At 46.2% G+C, this 19476-nt stretch overlaps 2 protein-coding genes across 5 annotated transcripts in view; one reads left to right on the plus strand and one right to left on the minus strand.

Moving 5' to 3' along the window:
- Positions 1-491: 491 nt before the first annotated feature.
- Positions 492-19284, minus strand: LOC311136400 (solute carrier family 35 member F2-like). Of its 4 annotated transcripts, none has more exons than XM_084170504.1 (9): positions 19088-19284; positions 8624-8747; positions 8314-8486; positions 7546-7673; positions 5875-6034; positions 3678-3834; positions 3102-3154; positions 1782-1936; positions 492-1376 (listed from the first exon to the last, which is right to left on the minus strand). In XM_084170504.1, the coding sequence occupies exons 2-9, from the start codon at positions 8728-8730 to the stop codon at positions 1092-1094; spliced, it is 1218 nt and encodes a 405-aa protein (XP_084026630.1). In that variant the 5' UTR covers positions 8731-8747; positions 19088-19284; the 3' UTR covers positions 492-1091. The 4 variants fall into 4 exon arrangements, with proteins under 4 accessions (XP_084026630.1, XP_084026629.1, XP_084026632.1 ...); XM_084170503.1 differs by lacking the exon at positions 19088-19284 and adding an exon at positions 16229-16357; XM_084170506.1 differs by lacking the exon at positions 19088-19284 and adding an exon at positions 16298-16334.
- Positions 17848-19476, plus strand: part of LOC311136399 (cullin-5-like) — a 35735-nt gene continuing 34106 nt past the window's right edge. The window contains exons 1-2 of the mRNA XM_084170502.1: positions 17848-17904; positions 19092-19201. Of these exons, the coding sequence (XP_084026628.1) occupies positions 17872-17904; positions 19092-19201 (143 nt within the window). The 5' untranslated portion in view covers positions 17848-17871. The remainder of the gene's footprint in view (positions 17905-19091; positions 19202-19476) is intronic.

Genomic DNA, 19476 nt, shown 5'->3' on the forward strand with positions numbered 1-19476 from the left:
CTTTTCAAATGAAAAAGCATCTACTTGAATCCCCTGCTGTGAGTAAAACTGCTGGACATGACTCTCCCCGTAGCAACCTGATTGACAAGGTAACTTGCTAACTAATGTATTAGCTATAGTTGTAAAATAGCTATTCAGACTGTCTGCAACCATGGACTTGTCTGATGTAACCTTCCCTCCAATGTCCAAGCTAAGATTTCGAATTGTCTATGATGCACGTTCTCTCTAATTACAGCCTATTATTAATTCTGATTTGTTCTCTAGGCCGTATCCATAAACTGGAAATATGTGGTTGACCCGACAACCATAACCAAGACTAAGAATCAAGATTTTAATGAAATGTGTGTAACCATAATGCAATAATTTGTTTTTGCAGCATTGCCCATTCAATGTTTGTCTGAATATGACAGACACTGACACAGTCACTGAGGGATCTAGCACAATAATGACAACACAACATCCACATAGAAAAGAAGAGCCATGACAGATGTAACCAGAAACAAGAGAATATACAACTTTATTATCATCAATATATAAAAAAACACTTCTGCAAAGGCATATTTTTAGAAGACACAAATGTTTCCTTTACCTATAAGCACTTTTCAGAAGACCTGCTGTAACGAAATAACAAAAAAGACAGTGTGACAACTATGTATTAGTAGGCTATAGCAGCCTGGAATCGCACAAATAAATGCTGTTTGGAGGAACTGTCTTTTTGAATGTGCTTTGCACAAATACATTGTCTTCATGGGGGGAGAAATATAGTAATCAACACACCATACACTGATTAGTTTAAAAAGGAGGCAGAACACAATGTATGTCTTTGATAAAATATAATAAAAAAAAAAAATTTAACCAATGTCAACCCAACAGCAGAAAAATATTGAGGTTGTATGGTAGCTTGCCTAATAAAGCAATCTAATGAGCCATATTGTTGGGTACACAGTAGCTGGTAGCTTGCTTTGTACCATGTAGTCTGGTGCACCAGGGTACTTGGCAGCACCTAGGCTTCTATACACCTACCCAACTACAGAGAACCCAACCATTTATGTACAGTTGTTGAAAGAATAACTTAAACCTAGTCCAGTGGGCTACATCTTCGTGCTGTGTTCCTCTGTAACGTATGTCACTGCACAACGCCTGTTGCTTGTCTCCATCCCCTCTTCTGTCCCCCTCCACTCTACTCCCTCTTGGAGCAGGTCTGTGGTGGTCTCTCCTTTCTGGTGGTCTTTTTCTCCCTCAACAAAGGCAGCAGGGTCGTCAAACTCCTCGCCAGCGGAGTCCGACTCGGGCACGGGCGCGTAGGTGGGCACGGCATTGAACATGACAAAGCCCACAGTGATCACCACGAACGACACAATGTACAGGCCTGAGAACTGTGGAGAGTAGGGCAGAGGTTGACGTTTTGATAGAAGGTCAAATCCATTTCACAGACCCTGGATCAGTGGCTATAGTTTCTCTGTATAACTCATTTGTGAGAAGTAACACATTTGTGAGAAGGCGCTAGTTAAACAATATTGAAGTTAGTATTTACCTCAAAGATTGGCTTGAGAGTTGGCTGTATGTTTCATATACAACAATGTTAATACATTTTTTATCTAATCAAACCATGGAAGCCTTCTCATTAAACAACAGCATCCACCTTAGGCTTACAATATATGCTTTTGCGCATGGGCCCCTTTCTGTCCAATAAGGTCATTTCTGGATAACATTTTTGTCCATTTTGGGCACCCCCTCTGGCTCAAGAGCACACCCATAGGAAAATAGTTTATTTAACTCACGACAAAGTGGAAAAGGAAGATGCCACAGAAGAGGCTGAAGAGGTCAGCGGTGAGCAGGGAGAGGTTGACCGCCGTGGCGCTGGTCATCTTGACCACCAGGGGCATGAAACTGTACAGGGCATACATGCAGAACGTGTAGGCCGCAAACAGTACGACTGAGGAGGGAAACACCAAATGTGTTCATTAGGCACCAAATGGAAGAAAATGGTCTGAAACTAAGTGAAGTGGGGAGGGACTGTCTGGACTTGTCTTGTCCAATAATGAAACGCTTATTTGGGGTTTTCCTTTTCAAAGCGTTTTGCTACGTTGTGTCCTGTAAAGCACCAAAGAGGAGAAAACATTTGAAACAGATTGAAATGGGGAAGTACTTCCTGGACTTCTTCAATAAGAAATTCAAATAGTTGTTTTCCATTTCAAAACGTTTTGCAATATGTGCCCTACTGAACAAGGCCCAGAATCTCAGAGGGGAATTCTACTGGACTACAAGGGGACGTTTTCAAACAAAGCACTTTCTGGAAAACTATTGCAGAGCAAAAGAGCTCTACACAGAGCATGTACAGGTAACTGCCAAAAATAAACACCAACATAAAATGTCTTAATAGGGCGTTGGGCCACCACTAGCCAGAACCGCTTCAATGCACCTTGGCATAGATTCTACAAGTGTCTGCAACTATATTGGAGGGATGCAACATCATTCTTCCACGAGAAACTCCATCATTTGGTGTTTTGTTGATGGTGGTGGAAAATGACGTCTCAGGCTCTGCTCCAGATTCTCCCATAAGTGTTCAATTGGGTTGAGATCTGGTGACTGAGACGACCATGGCATACATCGTTTTCATGCTAATCAAATCATTCAGTGACCACTCGTGCCCTGTGGATGGGGGCATAGTCAAGGTAACCAAAATAATGGCCTGCCCAGCAATTGTATACATGACCCTAAGCACAATGGGATGTTAATAGTCTAAGATCCTTCCCAATGTGTTCTCCAATCTCATAAAACATTTGAGAAAAAGTCTGTCATTATTTTTGCAAGGGGAGGGTGGTTGAGTATTGAAAACAGGGGTGCCAATAACCTTAACCCCCATCTTTGAGATTTGTTGTATACTTGTTAAACAAAATGTATTTCTCTGAGCAATTGTATTAGTATAAAATAATATAATTTCCACATTTTTGGGATAATACAATATAGATTTGTATTATTTATGTTATAGTATTTTTTGCTAATCTTTATCAGGGTTGCCAATAATTATGGACCTGACTGTATATGACTGACAATTGAATTAGGGGGTTAACAAATATGGGGAGAAAATTAATTCTTACTAATATTCCAGTTCCATTTAATAGCTGCTACTGCACTGGTTTCCAATATGGCTCTGCAACACAGGACAACAGAAGGTAAGATTGCAAACAGGAACTGCGTCGGTCGACAGACTTACAAAGCACCTTCCAGCAAATTCTGATGGGTAGATTTTACCTCAAATAACTGGTCAAGTGATGAAAATGTGATATTTGGATGATGTGGGGGGAAAAGTACCATAATAAATACAATATGTACTTACTGATGTAGTGCACCAAACAAAAAGTTAAAGGGATAGTTTGCTTTTTGAAGATAGGCTAGTGCCGGGACTCAATCTGATCGTGCGACAATTTCCAATTGAGCCGACATCTGCAGCGTTTACCGTGAATGCATTCTCAGTGAACACGGTAACATTGCCTTTAAAAGCAGCATTGTCGACAACCTGCGTTCAGATTGAATCTTGGCCTAAAACTAAAGGAAAGCTAAGTAAGCTTACATTTCTAAAAGTGAACTATCCCTTTAATACTGAGGGGGAGAAAGGCAGGAAAGACTGTCTTTGAACCGGTTCAACCCTGGAGAGAGGAGAGGGGGTGTCTTACAGCTGTATGCCGCTGATCAGGGTGCCGAACAGGCCCATCATACCCAGGAACTCCCCGCGGCTCAGGTTCTTCACCGTGTACTCCTGACAAACATTAGACACCGCATACAGTGCAGCACTCACCAGCACCAGACCATCCCCCAGCAACACATCACTGGCTAGAAGGAGGGAGGGAAGGAGGGAAAGAGAGAGGGATGAAGGGAGGGAGAGAGAGAAGAGGGAGAGTATGAGATAAAATATAAGGTGGGAGAGAAGGAGAGAGAAAAGACAGTAATGTTATTTTAGGCAAACTGTCCTTGACATGTTAGTTACAGCAATTTGCAGAGCTCACAATATGAGGAATCAGCTCTAAGGGTTTATGATGAGAGATTAATAATGCCTGTTTCTCTTTGCCCGTGCAGTGAAACCTAAGGCCTCTCCAGATCAGACTGTATGGAACTGTTTATGTCCCAAGAAAAGGCACTGAGGTACATTTAAAGCTGTTATTCCTCTATGGATATGCCTGACTAAGTATAAAAATGTATGTCTTCTACATCAAAGGAAGTGGACAAAAGCCTTGTCCTAGACTATAAAGCATATTTATTGGAGATTCCCCATTGAAAGTGCTTCTTAGTCCAAGATAATAAACTTAAATCGGTGTCTGGAAAACAGGCCCAAAGTGTTTTAACAATAAATAGTGTTTTCACTGGATCCCTGGTCTCCCAGCCAGTAGGTCGGCCCCCACACCATGGCCCACACTCCCAGCAGACACTCCCCCCTCAGGGTGTATATAATATATATTCCTGTAGGTCCTGACAATAATAAAATATATAATATGTAAGGGATAAACGCAGTTTTCCCTAGTTACCACAGCCACAAAGTCAAAATGACTATATCGTAAAAGTTCATGAAAACAAAAATGTGCTTTTTGGTCTTAATGTAATGTTAAGAGTTAGGCATAAGGTTAGCAGTGTGGTTAAGGTTAGGTTTAAAATCAGATTTTTAAGAAGAGAAATAGTAGAAATAGGCTGGGTTTATGACTTTGTGGGTGTGGTAACTAGTGACGACCGATAAACGCCAACGTTTATAATGAAGTAAGCCCTACACGACGCGTGGAACTAACCTTCCACGTCATTCATTATATTCCAGAGAACGCATAGAGCCCCGAGTTGATTATCCCTTACGTATTTTACAGAAGGTTGGCGTTTATCGGTCATTATAGCGTTTATCACATTTGATGCTAGAAATGTGTTAATTTGCAGGTAGAAATGTGTTCAACATCCACTGAAGTAGCTAGCAAGTTTACTAGATAGCTACAGTAATTGCCTTGGTAACCAAACAAAGACTTGCTAGTTAGCTAACCAAACCATCAGTCCTAGCTTGCTATTATGAAAATCGAATTCAACAATGCAAATTCAACTTTCGCTTTCAAAAGCAACTCAAACATAGAACATGTAAGAATGAATTATAGCCATGAATTCTAACATGCTGATATACCGTGTGTTATAGGGTAATAATGCACGCTCTAAAATGCCCTTCAAGACGATCAGAAATGAGTATTCAACAATGCCATGGCATAACTTGGAAATAATGGACGACACAGCATGACGAGGCGGTTGCTAGAGACCTGTAAATATTGAACTAATCGAACGAATGACTGGGTTGTGTCTCTAGCAACCAAAAGATGAGAAATTATGAATTCGCTTATGAAAATACCAATGTTATTTCTACCAGTAAATGTGTACTTTAGTATTGTTTTATTTGGCAACTGTGGTATAAGCTGGATAAACGCCTCAGTTCTGTACATTACCTTGGAAAAATGATCTCGGCTTCGCCTCATCCCGCTGCGTCGTCCATTATCCCTTACTTATAAAGCAGGTAGTTTGGGTCCTGGATGATTGGCTGAAAGCCGAGGTATAAATAAAGCAATAAGGCCCGAGGGGGTGTGGTATATGTCCAATATACCACGGCTAAGGGCTGTTCTTAAGCACGACGCAACACAGAGTGCCTGGATACAGCCCCTTAGTTGTGGTATATTGGTCATATACCACACCTCCTAGGGCCTTATTGGTATATGACCAATATACCACGGCTAAGGGGCTGTATCCAGGCACTCCGCGTTGCGTTGTCCATAAGAACAGCCCTTAGCTGTGGTATATTGGTCATATACCAAATCTCCTCAGGCCTTATTGCTTAAATATCACGAGTAGTGTTCTTACTGGATCCCTGGTTTCTCCCAGCCAGTAGGTCAGCCCCCACCATGGCACCCACCCCCAGCAGACAAACGGCAACAGCCACAAAGTGCACCAGGCGGTAGCGCGTCTTCAGGAAGAACCAGGAGAGCACCATCAGCACCGGGATCACAAAGCAGTCCAGCAGCTGCAACCAGAACCACATATAGTATTTTTCAGGTGTAAAATGCTGATTGCATACAAGGCAACTGAAAGGCACTTAGGGCTGGGAGATATCACTATATTTTTCTAATTTGACGGTATGATGGTTTTGATTATTTTGAATAATAAAAGTTCTACATTTGCTTTATGAGTAATGCATGACCCTAGGGTGGCAACACATACATTCAAAGTGATTTCAATGGGTCTTTCTCCATTCTGATTGTTTTATACTGTTCAATTCAACTTCCTGCATTTTCATACAATTTCTACATTTCCTGCACTCATCTTAGATAATTTCCACACAGCCGTGTAGGGCTGCAGGATATGGGAAAAAAATCTAGGCCTTATTTTTAACCAAATGTTGCAATTGCAATTTGACTTGCGATTTAGATCAAAACACTTGGGTGAACTGTTGGAATCTTGGAAATATAATGTTTATTCTAATTCTATAGTTTAGAATAAATAATAGTGGGCACTTTGAATTCAGTGTTGTTTGACATGTCAACGAATGAAAATGCCAGGGAGGCGTTATTGTGACAGGGTAGGAACCAAAGTGTCGGTCAGTGTTTCCTAGGGGACCCTATAATCTTAGGCTACATGAAATGTTTCTTCATGTAGCCAACATATTCATGCTTAGCCTATTCCTCTGATTTAGAAGATACTGTTGCACAAACATGCTGACTTAGGCCTACACCATCAGTGGTATCAGGTTATATTAGCTAGGTATGTTTGCTCTGACTCAGTACATTTAATAGCTAGCTAGCTAGCCAACTAACCAGCGATTAGCATTAGCGGCTAACACGACTTAGCTAAAACTTACTAAGAAAAGCCAATTAGCAAGCTGTTTGCAGATGTAAGAAACAAACTAATAGTGTAATTATTAAGAAACAAAGTGGAAACAATATTGTTGAATGAACGCAAGTTTCCCATGGTCACGCAACAACAAAATGCGCTCCATAAGTGACAGGGGGTGGGGCTAGGTCTGTATGGAAAGCGGCATGGAGAGAGAGAGCGGAGAGGGATGACTCAAGTAGCATGTAAACTATAAAAATGGAGGTTACACACAGCATATCACATTTAACAAACCAAACATAAAAATACCGTTATAGAAGGTAAAGTAAAAACCCAAACCGGTCCGTGCATCAATATCGGTACATCAGTGGAGTCTGGTGGGAGGAGCTATAGGAGGACGGGCTCATTGTAATGGCTGGAATGGAATTAGTTGAACGTGTGCTTTCCATGTTTGATCCCTTTCCATTAATTCCATTCCAGCCATTACAATGAGCCTGTCCTCCTATAGCTCCCCCCACCAGCCTCCACTGGGGTACATTGTAAAATACGGTATACCTCCCAGCCCTAAAGGCACTTTTATATTCATTTGTTGCACACCTGGAAAAACAGGTGACTCAATGTATCACCTAGGTCCTAGATACATCCATTAGTGAGTCATTCTTCACCCAAATAACACAGTATGCAATGGTATTAGTAATTTCTTACCTGTATGCTGGTCAACGTTGTAAACTGGTATGCCTTCACCACTGTGTAGTTTGCCTCCACGTCCGTCAGTCCCATCAGTAAATACCGCCACCATTTTGTTTTTAAAATCTGTAATATATTCCCATCACCTGTTGAAACAGCAAAGCGAGAATCCAGAGTGAGACAAAACACGTCATATTTTATGAGTTAGCAGCACTGTTGTTTTAGTCTCTGTTCATTAGGCACCAAACGGACAAAAGCGGTCTGAAACATGAAAAGACTACCAGGACTTAAAAACACTCATTTTCATTTCCCTTGCGTGCCGTAATAAACACAACCCATATAATAATCCTGATGAAACACTCTTTCTATCACAGTAGGTAGGATTCCTAAATATCACCAATTAGATTCGGAACTGTGTGGCTTCACAAACTCTACTGCTAGTGTATGGGCAGGCAGACCAGGGCCTGTTTGAATACTTCCATCCTGCATCCTTCGTTCCATCCTCCCTTCCTTGAAGTAATCACTGATCTTAATTGGTTGGATTGGTGAAAGTAATGGGTGGCGTAACATTGCTTTCACCTTTCAAATGATGTATAAAATATGATATCCTCAAGGAATCAACTGTAGGAAGGATGCAGTTCTAAAATATTCCAACAAGGCCCCTGCAAATAATGAGGAAGGTGATGATTCTCACTAATATTAGCATTTTCGGACAAAAAACAAATGTAAGTCAATGTACTCTGTTTAGCATTAGCGTGTGTACAATTCAGGGCGGCGGCCTCTGACCTTTTCTGAGGCTGAGCGAGGCAGTGTAGGTGAGCAGCAGCAGGACGTAGTTGAGGAAGCTCTGGAGCATGGGCGTCTCCACACCCGCTTCCGCCAGGTACTGGCAGCTGACTGCCGTGCCGCAAATCAGCATGGACAGGGCCTGGCCCATGGCGATGGTCTTCAGTAGACGCCTGCCAAGGTCATGTTAACATCAATCAATAAATCACTTAAATGTATGTAGAATAATATATGTCCAGCCCATTTTTGTGTCTGTGTGTTGTCTGTTGTGTCTGCATTGTCTGTGCGTTGTTTATCTTTTTGTGCTCACCACGTGAAGACGCCCTTCAGCTCGTAGCTGCGCAGCCTGGCACAGGCCGTCCAACAGCTCCTTCCACGTCCACAGTCAGAGCTCTCTGCAGGCTCAGAACCCTCCATTTCCTTCTGATGTATCCCTGAGAACCCCACCAGGACAGAGAGGGGGAGGTGAAACAGAGATATAGAGGGAAGGAGAGAGAGATGGGAAAGAGAGGGGGGGGGGGGGGGGGGGAACAGAGAGAGAGGAGCCAAGAATAATGATCAGGTTCATAATTACTACTGAACACAGTTTTATTAACAATGTCTGCATCAAAGACCCAGACAATCAGTGTGCAGTAATCTCCCCTGGAATTTAGGCCTCATTATATGGTGCTCAACTAGGCACTCTGCACTCCAAGGAAGGTAACACTGCTAATTATGTGTCAATCTTTTTCATGTCAGATTAGTAGTTTTTGAAAAGTAGATTAGGCCTACACTTTTATAGCCTACTGCTCTCAACTATTCCCAGCCCTTTAAGCAATGTTTTTAATCAAGGAAGACATTTCATACAGTAGCCCCTGGTTGTGTGACAAAGTGAGTGGAACTCGCTGGTTTCAATAGCCCAAATCAGATTTTGAAATCTGATTTGAATGCATTTTATAAATGGAAAACATATAGATTTGTGGACGGCAACAACACAAATGCTATTGTGCATGGTGTGCAATTGCTCCTTTGTAGAGGAGAAACATTTAATTAAACTAAAAACAGCAAACATAGGATTTTTACCCAACGAGCTGTCAAAATTTGAAACATTCCTAAACGTCCTGTCAAAATGTGTTGACCACGTTTCCATCCAACCATTTCATGCGAATGAATTACCTGAAGCATGAAAAAAGTCACGATCGGGCTGATGGAAACATGAAATGCCGGTAAAATTGTATACATGCCAACAGACAATTTGTTCGTTCGACGTGGTGGGATCTTTTCGGTAAAATGTAATCTTCAAGAAATGGCGGTGGAAACGCCTTTATGCGCAAATATGGATATTATAACGATCATATCGAAGTAAATTTAGTCACGCGATATGTTGTGTGGTCCTCCACTACGGCCCGGGAAAACATGCAGTTTATTAGGCTACAGATGAAATAAATTGATGAACTTCACAGGGTGGTGGACAAAACCATCAGTAAAGTTGAAAATGCGATGGAAACCCATTTAACTTTTTATTCGGTACATGGAAATGTAATGGCAAAAGTTATTTGTATGTGTACTACGTCATCACGCACATCCTTTTATCCGTAAAAGTCCGTTTGATGGAAACATATCTGGTGGGAAAATGTGCATATTGTTTTGTGCAGATTTTAGAACATCCACATGAAAATCTGTTGCAAATTGGATGGAAACCTAGCTACGGTCACACCTTCCTATTAAAACACGTGGCCAAATGAAGTAGAATACTATTAAAACACGTGGCCAAATGAAGTAGGATACGGAAAACACACAATCTACTAAGGCTTTCTGCCGACATGCCCTCAAACTGACCTCAGAAATGTAGCCACTGCTACAACATTTTAGGCTACAAATGTAATGTGACTACAATGATACAAAATGACAATCATATTGTAATGACCTGACTAGATCATAAAAGAACAACTGTCCAGACAGAGGCTTGAGTTTACGAATGGACGGTTTATTAAACCAACTTTACACAGGCTACTGTTTGGCCGTAGCCCACGCCAAATAAAAATGTAAGATAACCCACAAGCCAATCGTGACCTTCTCTTGTGAAGCCCAGACGTAAAAAAAGAGAGAACAAAGGCTAACCCTGGTCTTAACTTCCAATGCTCCATCCCCCTGCCCAACCCCCCTCCACGCCACTCCGCCAACCGCCAGGATGCCCGGCATCAGAACATTCCAGGCATTCCCGTGATTGGAAGATAGCAGGTTGATTGACATGTCGGACCCCGCGAACACTGGGTACTGGTAGGTACAACACAACCATCTACTAGCCTAACACATAACACACCGCTGTCTGTGCGGGTCGCTACACAGCCCCCCCACCACAAAGTCCCTCGTCCCCGAGGGAACAAACAAAGTCTCTGAAGCGACCCGGAGGTCTCCTTTGCCTGCGTGGCTGTGATGGCCGCAGTGCGCCCCTCTGGGAACCAGGGGATGAAGGCAAGGACATGGGGGACAAGGAAGCGGGAACGGGTAATACAGTCCGTGGCTCTGGGGAACCACGCGGTGACACAGGGGGAGTGGGCTGTCTGGAGCCTTGTCTGCGGCACCTGGGGGTGGGTGCCTGGAGAATGTCATTGCCAGAGAGGGGAGTTGTGGGGGTTCCTGGGGTTTGGGGAGAAGAGGCCCCTCTATATGGGGCTAACCTGTCCCGGTGCAGTGTCACCTTTCTCCCCCTGGGAGGAAGCTGCACCCGGTAAACAACCTCCCCTACCCTCTCCAGGACACTGCAGGGTCCCACCCAGTGACTGTCCAACTTGGGGCATCTGCCTTTTTTCCTTAGCGGGCTGTAGACCCAGACCAGCTCCCCAGCCACAAAGTGCCTTCCCCGGGTGTGCACGTCATAGTTCCTCTTCTGCCTCACACCTGCATTCAGCAGCTGCTCTCTGGCAAAGGTGTGGGCTGTCTCCAGGCGGTCCTGGAGTCTCCGGGCATACTCCGGCCCCGGGGAAACATGAGGGCTATCCAGGGGCCGACCAAACGCCATCTCCGCAGGGGTACGGATCTCTCTCCCCAGCATGAGGAGGGCAGGCGTGCAGGAGGTGGAGTCTTGGACAGCGGAGCGGCATGCCATGAGGACCATAGGCAGGTGCTTGTCCCAGTCACGCTGGTGTTTGGAAGAGACGATGGCCAGCTGCTGTCCAAGCGTTTTGTTGAAGCGCTCCACAAGGCCATCACTTTGAGGATGGAGAGGAGTAGTGCGGGTCTTGTGCATACCCAGCCTCTCACACATGGTGGCGAACACACGGGACTCAAAGTTTCTGCCTTGGTCGCTGTGGATGGACTCTGCAGCTCCAAACCTGCTGAACATCCCCGCTGTCAGGGCGTCGACGATGGTCTCTGCCTCCTGGTCAGGCAGAGCATAGGCCTCGGGCCATTTTGTGAAATAGTCCATGGCCGTGAGCACCCAGCGGTTTCCACTGTCTGTGGTGGGGAACGGCCCAACTACATCCACTCCCACCCTCTCCATGGGAGCCCCCACTGGGAACTGTTGGAGCTGAGCATGAGAGCGGCCTGGGGGGCCCTTTCTCGCTGTGCAGTTGTCACAGCGGCGGCAAAAGTCTTCCACATCCCTCTTGTGCTGCCCCCAGTAAAAGCCCTGACGGAGGCGGCGCAGTGTTTTTGTGACCCCAAAGTGTCCAGTCCCCACCCCCCCATGAGTACTCTGGAGCACAGCCTCCCGCAATGCTTTTGGGACCACCACCTGCCACCTCTCCTCCCCCGTAGCTGACTCCTTCCATGCCCGCTGTAACACGCCATCAGCCAGCCGCAGTCGCTCAAACTTTGACCACAACCCTTTGGTCGCGAGTGAGAGCGCTGTCACCTCTTCCCATGGTGGCCTCACCTGCGCCTCTACCCACTGCAGCACTGGCTGTAGGTCTGTGTCCCGTCCCTGCTGCTGCCCCCATTCAGCCACGTCGACAGTCTGCAGCTCACAGCAGACAGGCCCGCTCGCCCGACACACTGTGGCACAGACCCCCTCCTCTGCACACAGCTCTCTCTCCCGTCCCTCTCTCCGTTCACAGTGGCGGCAACCGTCTGCAGTACAGGGCCGACGGGACATGGCGTCGGCGTTGGAGTGGCGTGCCCCTGCCCTGTGCACCACCGTGAAGTCATACGGCTGAAGCTCCTCCAACCAGCGTGCCACCTGCCCCTCTGGCTCTCTGAAAGACATGAGCCACTGGAGAGCAGAGTGGTCAGTTCTTACAGTAAAGGGCAGACCACCCAGGTAGTACTTGAAGTGTTTGACGGAAGCCACAACAGCCAAGAGCTCCCGCCGGGTGACACAGTAGCGGCGCTCATGTTTGTCAAATGTTTTGCTGAAGTACGCCACCACTCTCTCCCCCTCTGGCCCCACCTGGGCCAGCACCCCACCCATGCCCACATTGCTCGCGTCTGTGTCCAGGATAAAGGGCAATGTGAGGTCAGGGGGGGCGAGCACGGGGGCCTCGATCAGTGCACGTTTGAGGGTGTTGAACGCCTCCTCACACTCCACTGTCCAAGTGAAAGCCTTGTCCTTCGGCAGCAGGCGGTTCAGTGGAGCAGCAACGCTTGAGAAGCCCCGTACAAACCTCCTGTAGTACGAGGCCAGGCCCAGGAAGCTCTTCAGCTGACGCTGGTCGGTGGGGGTGGGCCAGTCTCTGACAGCCGCTACCTTGTCCTCCATGGTGCTGATCCCCTCCTTCCCCACTCGGTGGCCCAAGAAGGACACCTCTCTCCTCATGAAGTGGCACTTCTCGGGGTGGAGCTTCAGACCTGCGGCAGCCACCCTCTCCAGCACACACCGTAGCGCCCCCAGGGCTGACTGGAAGGAGCTGCCATGGACCAGGATGTCATCGAGGTATACCAGACACTGCTGTCGGGGGATGCCATCCAGCACCCTGTCCATCAAACGCTCAAAAGTAGCTGGAGCGTTGCACAGGCCAAAGCACAGGACCTTAAACTGCCAGTGTCCTCTGTTAGTGGAGAACGCAGTTTTGGCTCTGGCCTCTGGGGAGAGGGGCACCTGCCAGTAGCCACTGCGGAGGTCTAGTGAGGAGAACCAGGAGGACCCCCTAACCAGGTCCAGCGACTCATCGATACGTGGTATGGGGTATGAGTCCTTTCTGGTTACCTCATTCAGCCGCCTGTAGTCCGCACAGAACCTCAGCTTGCCCCCCTTCTTCGGAACCATGACGACTGGCGCCGCCCAGGGGCTGTCTGAGGGCTCAATGAAGTCTGCCCGCTGCATCTCCAACACAGCCTTGTCTGCCGCCTCCTGGCGTGCCAGCGGGATACGGCGGGGACGCATCTTGATAGGTCGAGCATCACCTGTGTCGATCTCATGCTGCACCAGATGAGTCTGACCCACCTCTTCCTCACTCAGCGCAAAGCTGTCTCTGAATTCAAACAGCAACTGCCACAACCGTTCCTGCTGCTCGGGGTCAAGACCAACACAGTTCCTCCCCCATATCTCCCTCACTGCAGACAGTGTCCCCTCCCCTCCCATCTGGGGTAGCTGGGCTGGGGGGGCGCGGCCCGGGCTCACAGAGGGCTGTGTCGTGGAGGTAGCTGGGGGAATGTAACGCAACGCCGTAGGTGACAGGGGGGCTGGGGAAAAGTCACACACAGATGTGGGGGAGGGGGGGCAGCCATGAGTCTCTGCTGCTTTAACTGTTGGAGTAAAGGGTTTGTTGGGTTGAGTGAATGTGACATTAGGGGCCATGGTGACCTCCGGCCCTCCCTGGAAGCTCAGTGTGCCCCTATTTAGGTCTAACTGGCAGCCTGTGCTCCTAAGAAAGTCCAACCCCAGGATACAAGGGTCCTGCACCGCCGCCACCCACACAGGATGACGCACAGTCCTGCCCCCTACTGTCAGAGTCATTATTCCCTTCCCTTTCATGGGTGCCAGCTCACCTGTGACTGTGCGGAGCTGCACAGTTGTAGGCTCACACTGAGTCCAACCTGGCACAATATCTGGCCTCACCAGGGTTACTGTGGACCCAGTGTCCACCAGGGCGGAGCAGGGCACCCCCTCCACAGTGACAGGGACATGACAAAAGTCCCCAACACAGGTCCGGCCCACCACAACAACAGGCTCCATCCGCTTGTCCACGTCTGCTTCTGGGGGAAGTGGAGCCTTGCTTCCCCGTCTGTGCCGGTGGGCTCCTCCTGAAGAAGATGGTGGTTGGGATAGAAAGCCAGGGGTCCGCACTACCCGGTCTATGCGGACCCCGAGCCGTTTCCCTGAGCTCTGGAGGACATGGGGCAATCTCTGCGCAGATGGCCTGGCTGGCCACAACCCCAGCAGACCCTGGGACCAGGGCATGTGTTTCGTGCCGCCTGTAGCGTCACAGCACGAATGAGTTCTGTCATTTCAGCCACCCATGCAGGCTTTTCCGGCTCCGGGCTGTTCTGCCCCCCAGCTCGCACAGAGGGTCTGTCTCCCTGCACCCCCACCAAAGCCCCAGCTGAAGCCCCAGCCCACACCAGCTCCCTCTCTAAAGCCATCTCCAAGGCTACCTGCAATGACTCAGGATGAGCCAGCTGGGTCTGTATGCGCAGCTCCGTAGGAGAGAGCGCCTGTATGAACTGGTCCCGTGCTAGCTCGCTCTGCACGGAGGGGGGCATGTGAGCATATGCCCGCCGAGAGAGGCTCTCAATGTCATTAGCTAGCACCCGTAGAGGCTCTCCAGGCTGCCTGCGTCTATTACTCAGTTTGGAGCGCAGTAGCCCGGGCTGTACACACTGTCCATAGCGCCTCCTCAGTGCTCCCACTAAAGCACCATAATCACGTCTGTCCTCGGGGCTAATCAATATCAAACAGGCCAGAGCTTCATCCGTGAGGCATAAAGCCAACTGCAGTGCCCTTTCTTCATCCGACCACCCCCTACAATGAGCTAACAGTTCAAACTGAGCATGAAATGCTTCCCAATCCGCCTTACCGGAATACTTCGGGGTCTTAATAGATACGGGCGCAGCCGGGAACTGGGCGCCGCCATGTTTGTTTACATTCTGAGCCCCCGATTCCTCGTCCCGCCGCGTCGACGTCACCCCTTCGGTCCGCCCACCAGAATCCGCGCGAAACACAGTGGACGAAGCACTCATGCCCGCTTCAGCCGCCATCACTCTAACATCCTCCCTCAAGCGGCCTCTGGGCTCCGATGCCCTGGCGATCTCCTCAGCCAGAACCCCCGACGTCCATGCACACGCACCTCCTTGGCCATAATCGTCCCCTACCTCCACCTTCACTTTCGGATTCCCTCGAAGCATCTTCAACCCCCGTTCTCACCTCCGGTAGCTAGCCACAGAAGTCAGCTAGCTAGCTGGCTAACTTTTATCAACGTTTTTTTTTTTTTTTACTTCTGACACCAATGTAATGACCTGACTAGATCATAAAAGAACAACTGTCCAGACAGAGGCTTGAGTTTACGAATGGACGGTTTATTAAACCAACTTTACACAGGCTACTGTTTGGCCGTAGCCCACGCCAAATAAAAATGTAAGATAACCCACAAGCCAATCGTGACCTTCTCTTGTGAAGCCCAGACGTAAAAAAAGAGAGAACAAAGGCTAACCCTGGTCTTAACTTCCAATGCTCCATCCCCCTGCCCAACCCCCCTCCACGCCACTCCGCCAACCGCCAGGATGCCCGGCATCAGAACATTCCAGGCATTCCCGTGATTGGAAGATAGCAGGTTGATTGACATGTCGGACCCCGCGAACACTGGGTACTGGTAGGTACAACACAACCATCTACTAGCCTAACACATAACACACCGCTGTCTGTGCGGGTCGCTACAATATGATGTGTAACACCATACGATCAAATCTAGCGAGGTATTGTCACGCGCGCCACATACTAAATATCTAGACAATAAATTAAATAGACAAATTAAATAGAATACGGTAGTTAATCTACCTGCATAGGTTAAACTCTCATCGCCGTTCATTTGAAGTTACGGTTAAATCGACAGCTCAAAAGACATACCATAATTCTTGTGGCCAAAAGCATCAGTAGAGCAATGGATCAATCTAACCCTGTTTTACCACAAGACCAAAGGACCGCCTCCTGTTCTGAGATTGGCCAAGAGGCTGGCGTGTCACGTGCGCTGGCAACCAAACTGCGGTGTGGTGCTGAAGGGACTTCTTTCGGGCAACAGTGGAACGATGCAGACAGTTTTGATACTTGATAAGGCACTTCAGCGCCTCATCATCACCACCCGAATGTTGTAATATTTAGAGTTTAGACAATACCCATGACAGTTAGACTGCAACATCCATCAAATATGTGAGACATAAGAACTGATACAAAATGTTAACAAATAACGTTTTAACTTGAGGAAAAAAGTAGTTTGAGGATCTCATTTAGGAGACTGGGATGTTCTGAGTTCGGACCTGCCCTTGCCTGAGAAAGACGGCCATATATAAACAAAATAATATTCCATGGTGGAATGATAACAACGCCTAAGTTATTGTGGAGAAACTGATATCTTGCCGTCCTTGAAGCATTCAAAACTTTGTCTTGTGTAGGATTTCACTCCCCTGCAGTTCTGTGCGCCTGTTGCATGATGTTTAACCCACTGTTGACATTTAGCCCACTATGTGAGCAGTAGGCTAGACATAGCGTTTAACAGTTACGCAGTGCATGTTATTACAGCAAGTTAATAAGATACATTCCCCTTATACTGTATAATATATATATATATATATATATATATATATATATATATATATATATATATATATATATATATACTGTAGGCTATCGTCCTTATGAGTGAATGCTCCAGAAAGTGGATATTTGATAATTAAGAATTGATGGAAGTTGAATTATCATGCGATATACTGTAGACCTACAGATGAATTGCATCACTGCTTTTCCATTAGCCTATAACATTAAGAAACCAAATGGCAAGTATATTTATGAGTTATTGGCATAGGCCTGAACAACTAAGACACTTTGACACTCTGTCATACTTTTGAACTGAGCATATTTCTCAAGGTAAAAAACATATATTTATAAACGTTCATGCCCTTTTAGGTATGATACCGTAACCCTCGCTTAGCATAGTAAAGAGCCTTACCTGCGGTAGCCTGTTGTATTTTTCCTGTTTGCCCAAAGGTAAACTTGGTAGGCTTTTTCGAACGCGTCAGTGCGCGCGAGGCTAGGACTCCAAAATAGTAACATTTCGTCGGACGCAGCGCACTGGGGGAGACCACCAGTAGATTTTTTGAGAATTTTTTAAATAAATGTTTTAATGAATGTTTACACACATTTCACTGCACACAATATATTATTAATTATTTTCCAGTGTTTCATCGTTTTTAGTGGGTGACATTCTTTTTTGATAAGTATACCTAATCATTGTTAGACTATTTCAACTTTCATTTTAATTGCACATATGGATTTGGTTTAGTCTAGCTAAAAATTAAAAATAAAACATCTGGAATAAGCGATCAGGTAGCGTGCATGTTTTTCTCCAGATTTTGTTAAAACCCTCTTAGTAACTACAACCCCGTAAATATCGCGACATTGTTCGAGGGAGTAAATTCAGGTTCACAATGCTGAACATGGCGACGTCTAATTTGCTAAAGGTAGGAGGGACCTCAATTCAATACATTTGATTAACGTTACATTAATCAGTGTTTGTTGCATAGTTGAGGATATGTTACTCTACATTGCTAAACGCACATACCTGAAGACGGCCTTGCAATATAGGTCATATGAAGACCTGTTGTTTGCCTTGTTAGCAATGAAAGGACTGCTATTTACTCACTGACGTTCGTTAGCCTGGTGCTAGCTAGCTGCACCACCAGTAGTACACACACACATAGCTGGCTACATAACAGTTAGCTAGCACTATAATTTAACTTTGCATGACTATCGTTGACTTTGAGTTGTTAAGTAACTCATTAACTAACGTTAATCACGAACGATCGTATTTTTCATGAAAACACACATTAGTTAGCTGCTAGCTAGCTAGGCAGCCGACATAGATGGCTTGTTACAGTAACTAGCTAAGTTAACTTAGTGTCTGCCCGTTTTTTTCCGCTAGCGTTAACGTTAGCTCTACTATCAGTGTAACTAGCTAGCTAGCTACAGTACTGCAGCTATGCCTGATAAAACACTGAAATACTAACTGATTTGATTTTCGAGCCACCAAAGGTAGGCTAAAGCTACTTGCCAGCAACATTCAGATAGCTACCTAGCTAACATTATTTATCGCAATCAGGATACACTGGCGCAATATTGTTTTTTTACTGATGTGATACAATGTAGGCATATTTGATGAGGACATATAACTAGTCATGTCTACTACTACGTACAACACTCCCTCACATAAGATAGCCTACTGTAGTTGGATGTAGTTATGCATCTGGAAAAACAGATGCTAGTAAATCAGGTTGAAGCACCTTTCAGATAGTCGGTTGATAACTGTTGCCATGGCTTGTCTAACCACCAGGTTTGTCTAACTGCTGTTGTGTTGCTGCTAATGTTCAAATAGGCCCACTTGCCTAGTGTCTAAACATTCAGCAACCACTGGGATATCAATTGTATGTCCTTGATTTCTCACATCCTCCCTTCTCAAAGCACATTGGAGCAGAACATCTGAGGTTCTTCCCCTCTGATGTTCTGCTCAAATGCGTTTTGAGAAGGAGGCAAGGACAGAAGATGTGAGGATCAAGTAAATACAATTGAGGTTCACCCTGGTGTTGTTGTCATAACTTCTAGGAAGCCTATAGCCAGAGGTGACACTTCTACCCTTCTCATCCTCACCCAGAATAAAGGCTCCCTCCAGTTTGAGGATAAGTGGGATTTAATGCGTCCTATCGTCCTGAAGCTGCTCCGTCAGGAGTCAGTCACCAAGCAGCAGTGGTTCGACCTCTTTTCGTGAGTAATGCCACTCAGTCCATGTCCATGTGCTCTCAGTCATACAGAGATTGTATTCATTAGTGCACACCACGTTTTGCAATGGATATTGTAAACAAGCGTTTCTTATTAGACAAGTCCAGGCAGTTCGCTTCCGTTTGGTTCCTAGTGAATATGACCCAAGAGCCTGTTGCAAAACGTTCAAATAAAAATGTATGGTTTAGAACAGATTGCCTTACTGTCAGATATATTAAAGAATTGTGGTGTCAGCTCTATCCATTATTTTTCTATCTTCA

The sequence above is a fragment of the Coregonus lavaretus genome (genome assembly GCF_964263955.1).
Source record: "Coregonus lavaretus genome assembly, chromosome: 10".
In the NCBI taxonomy this organism is placed as follows: domain Eukaryota; kingdom Metazoa; phylum Chordata; class Actinopteri; order Salmoniformes; family Salmonidae; genus Coregonus; species Coregonus lavaretus.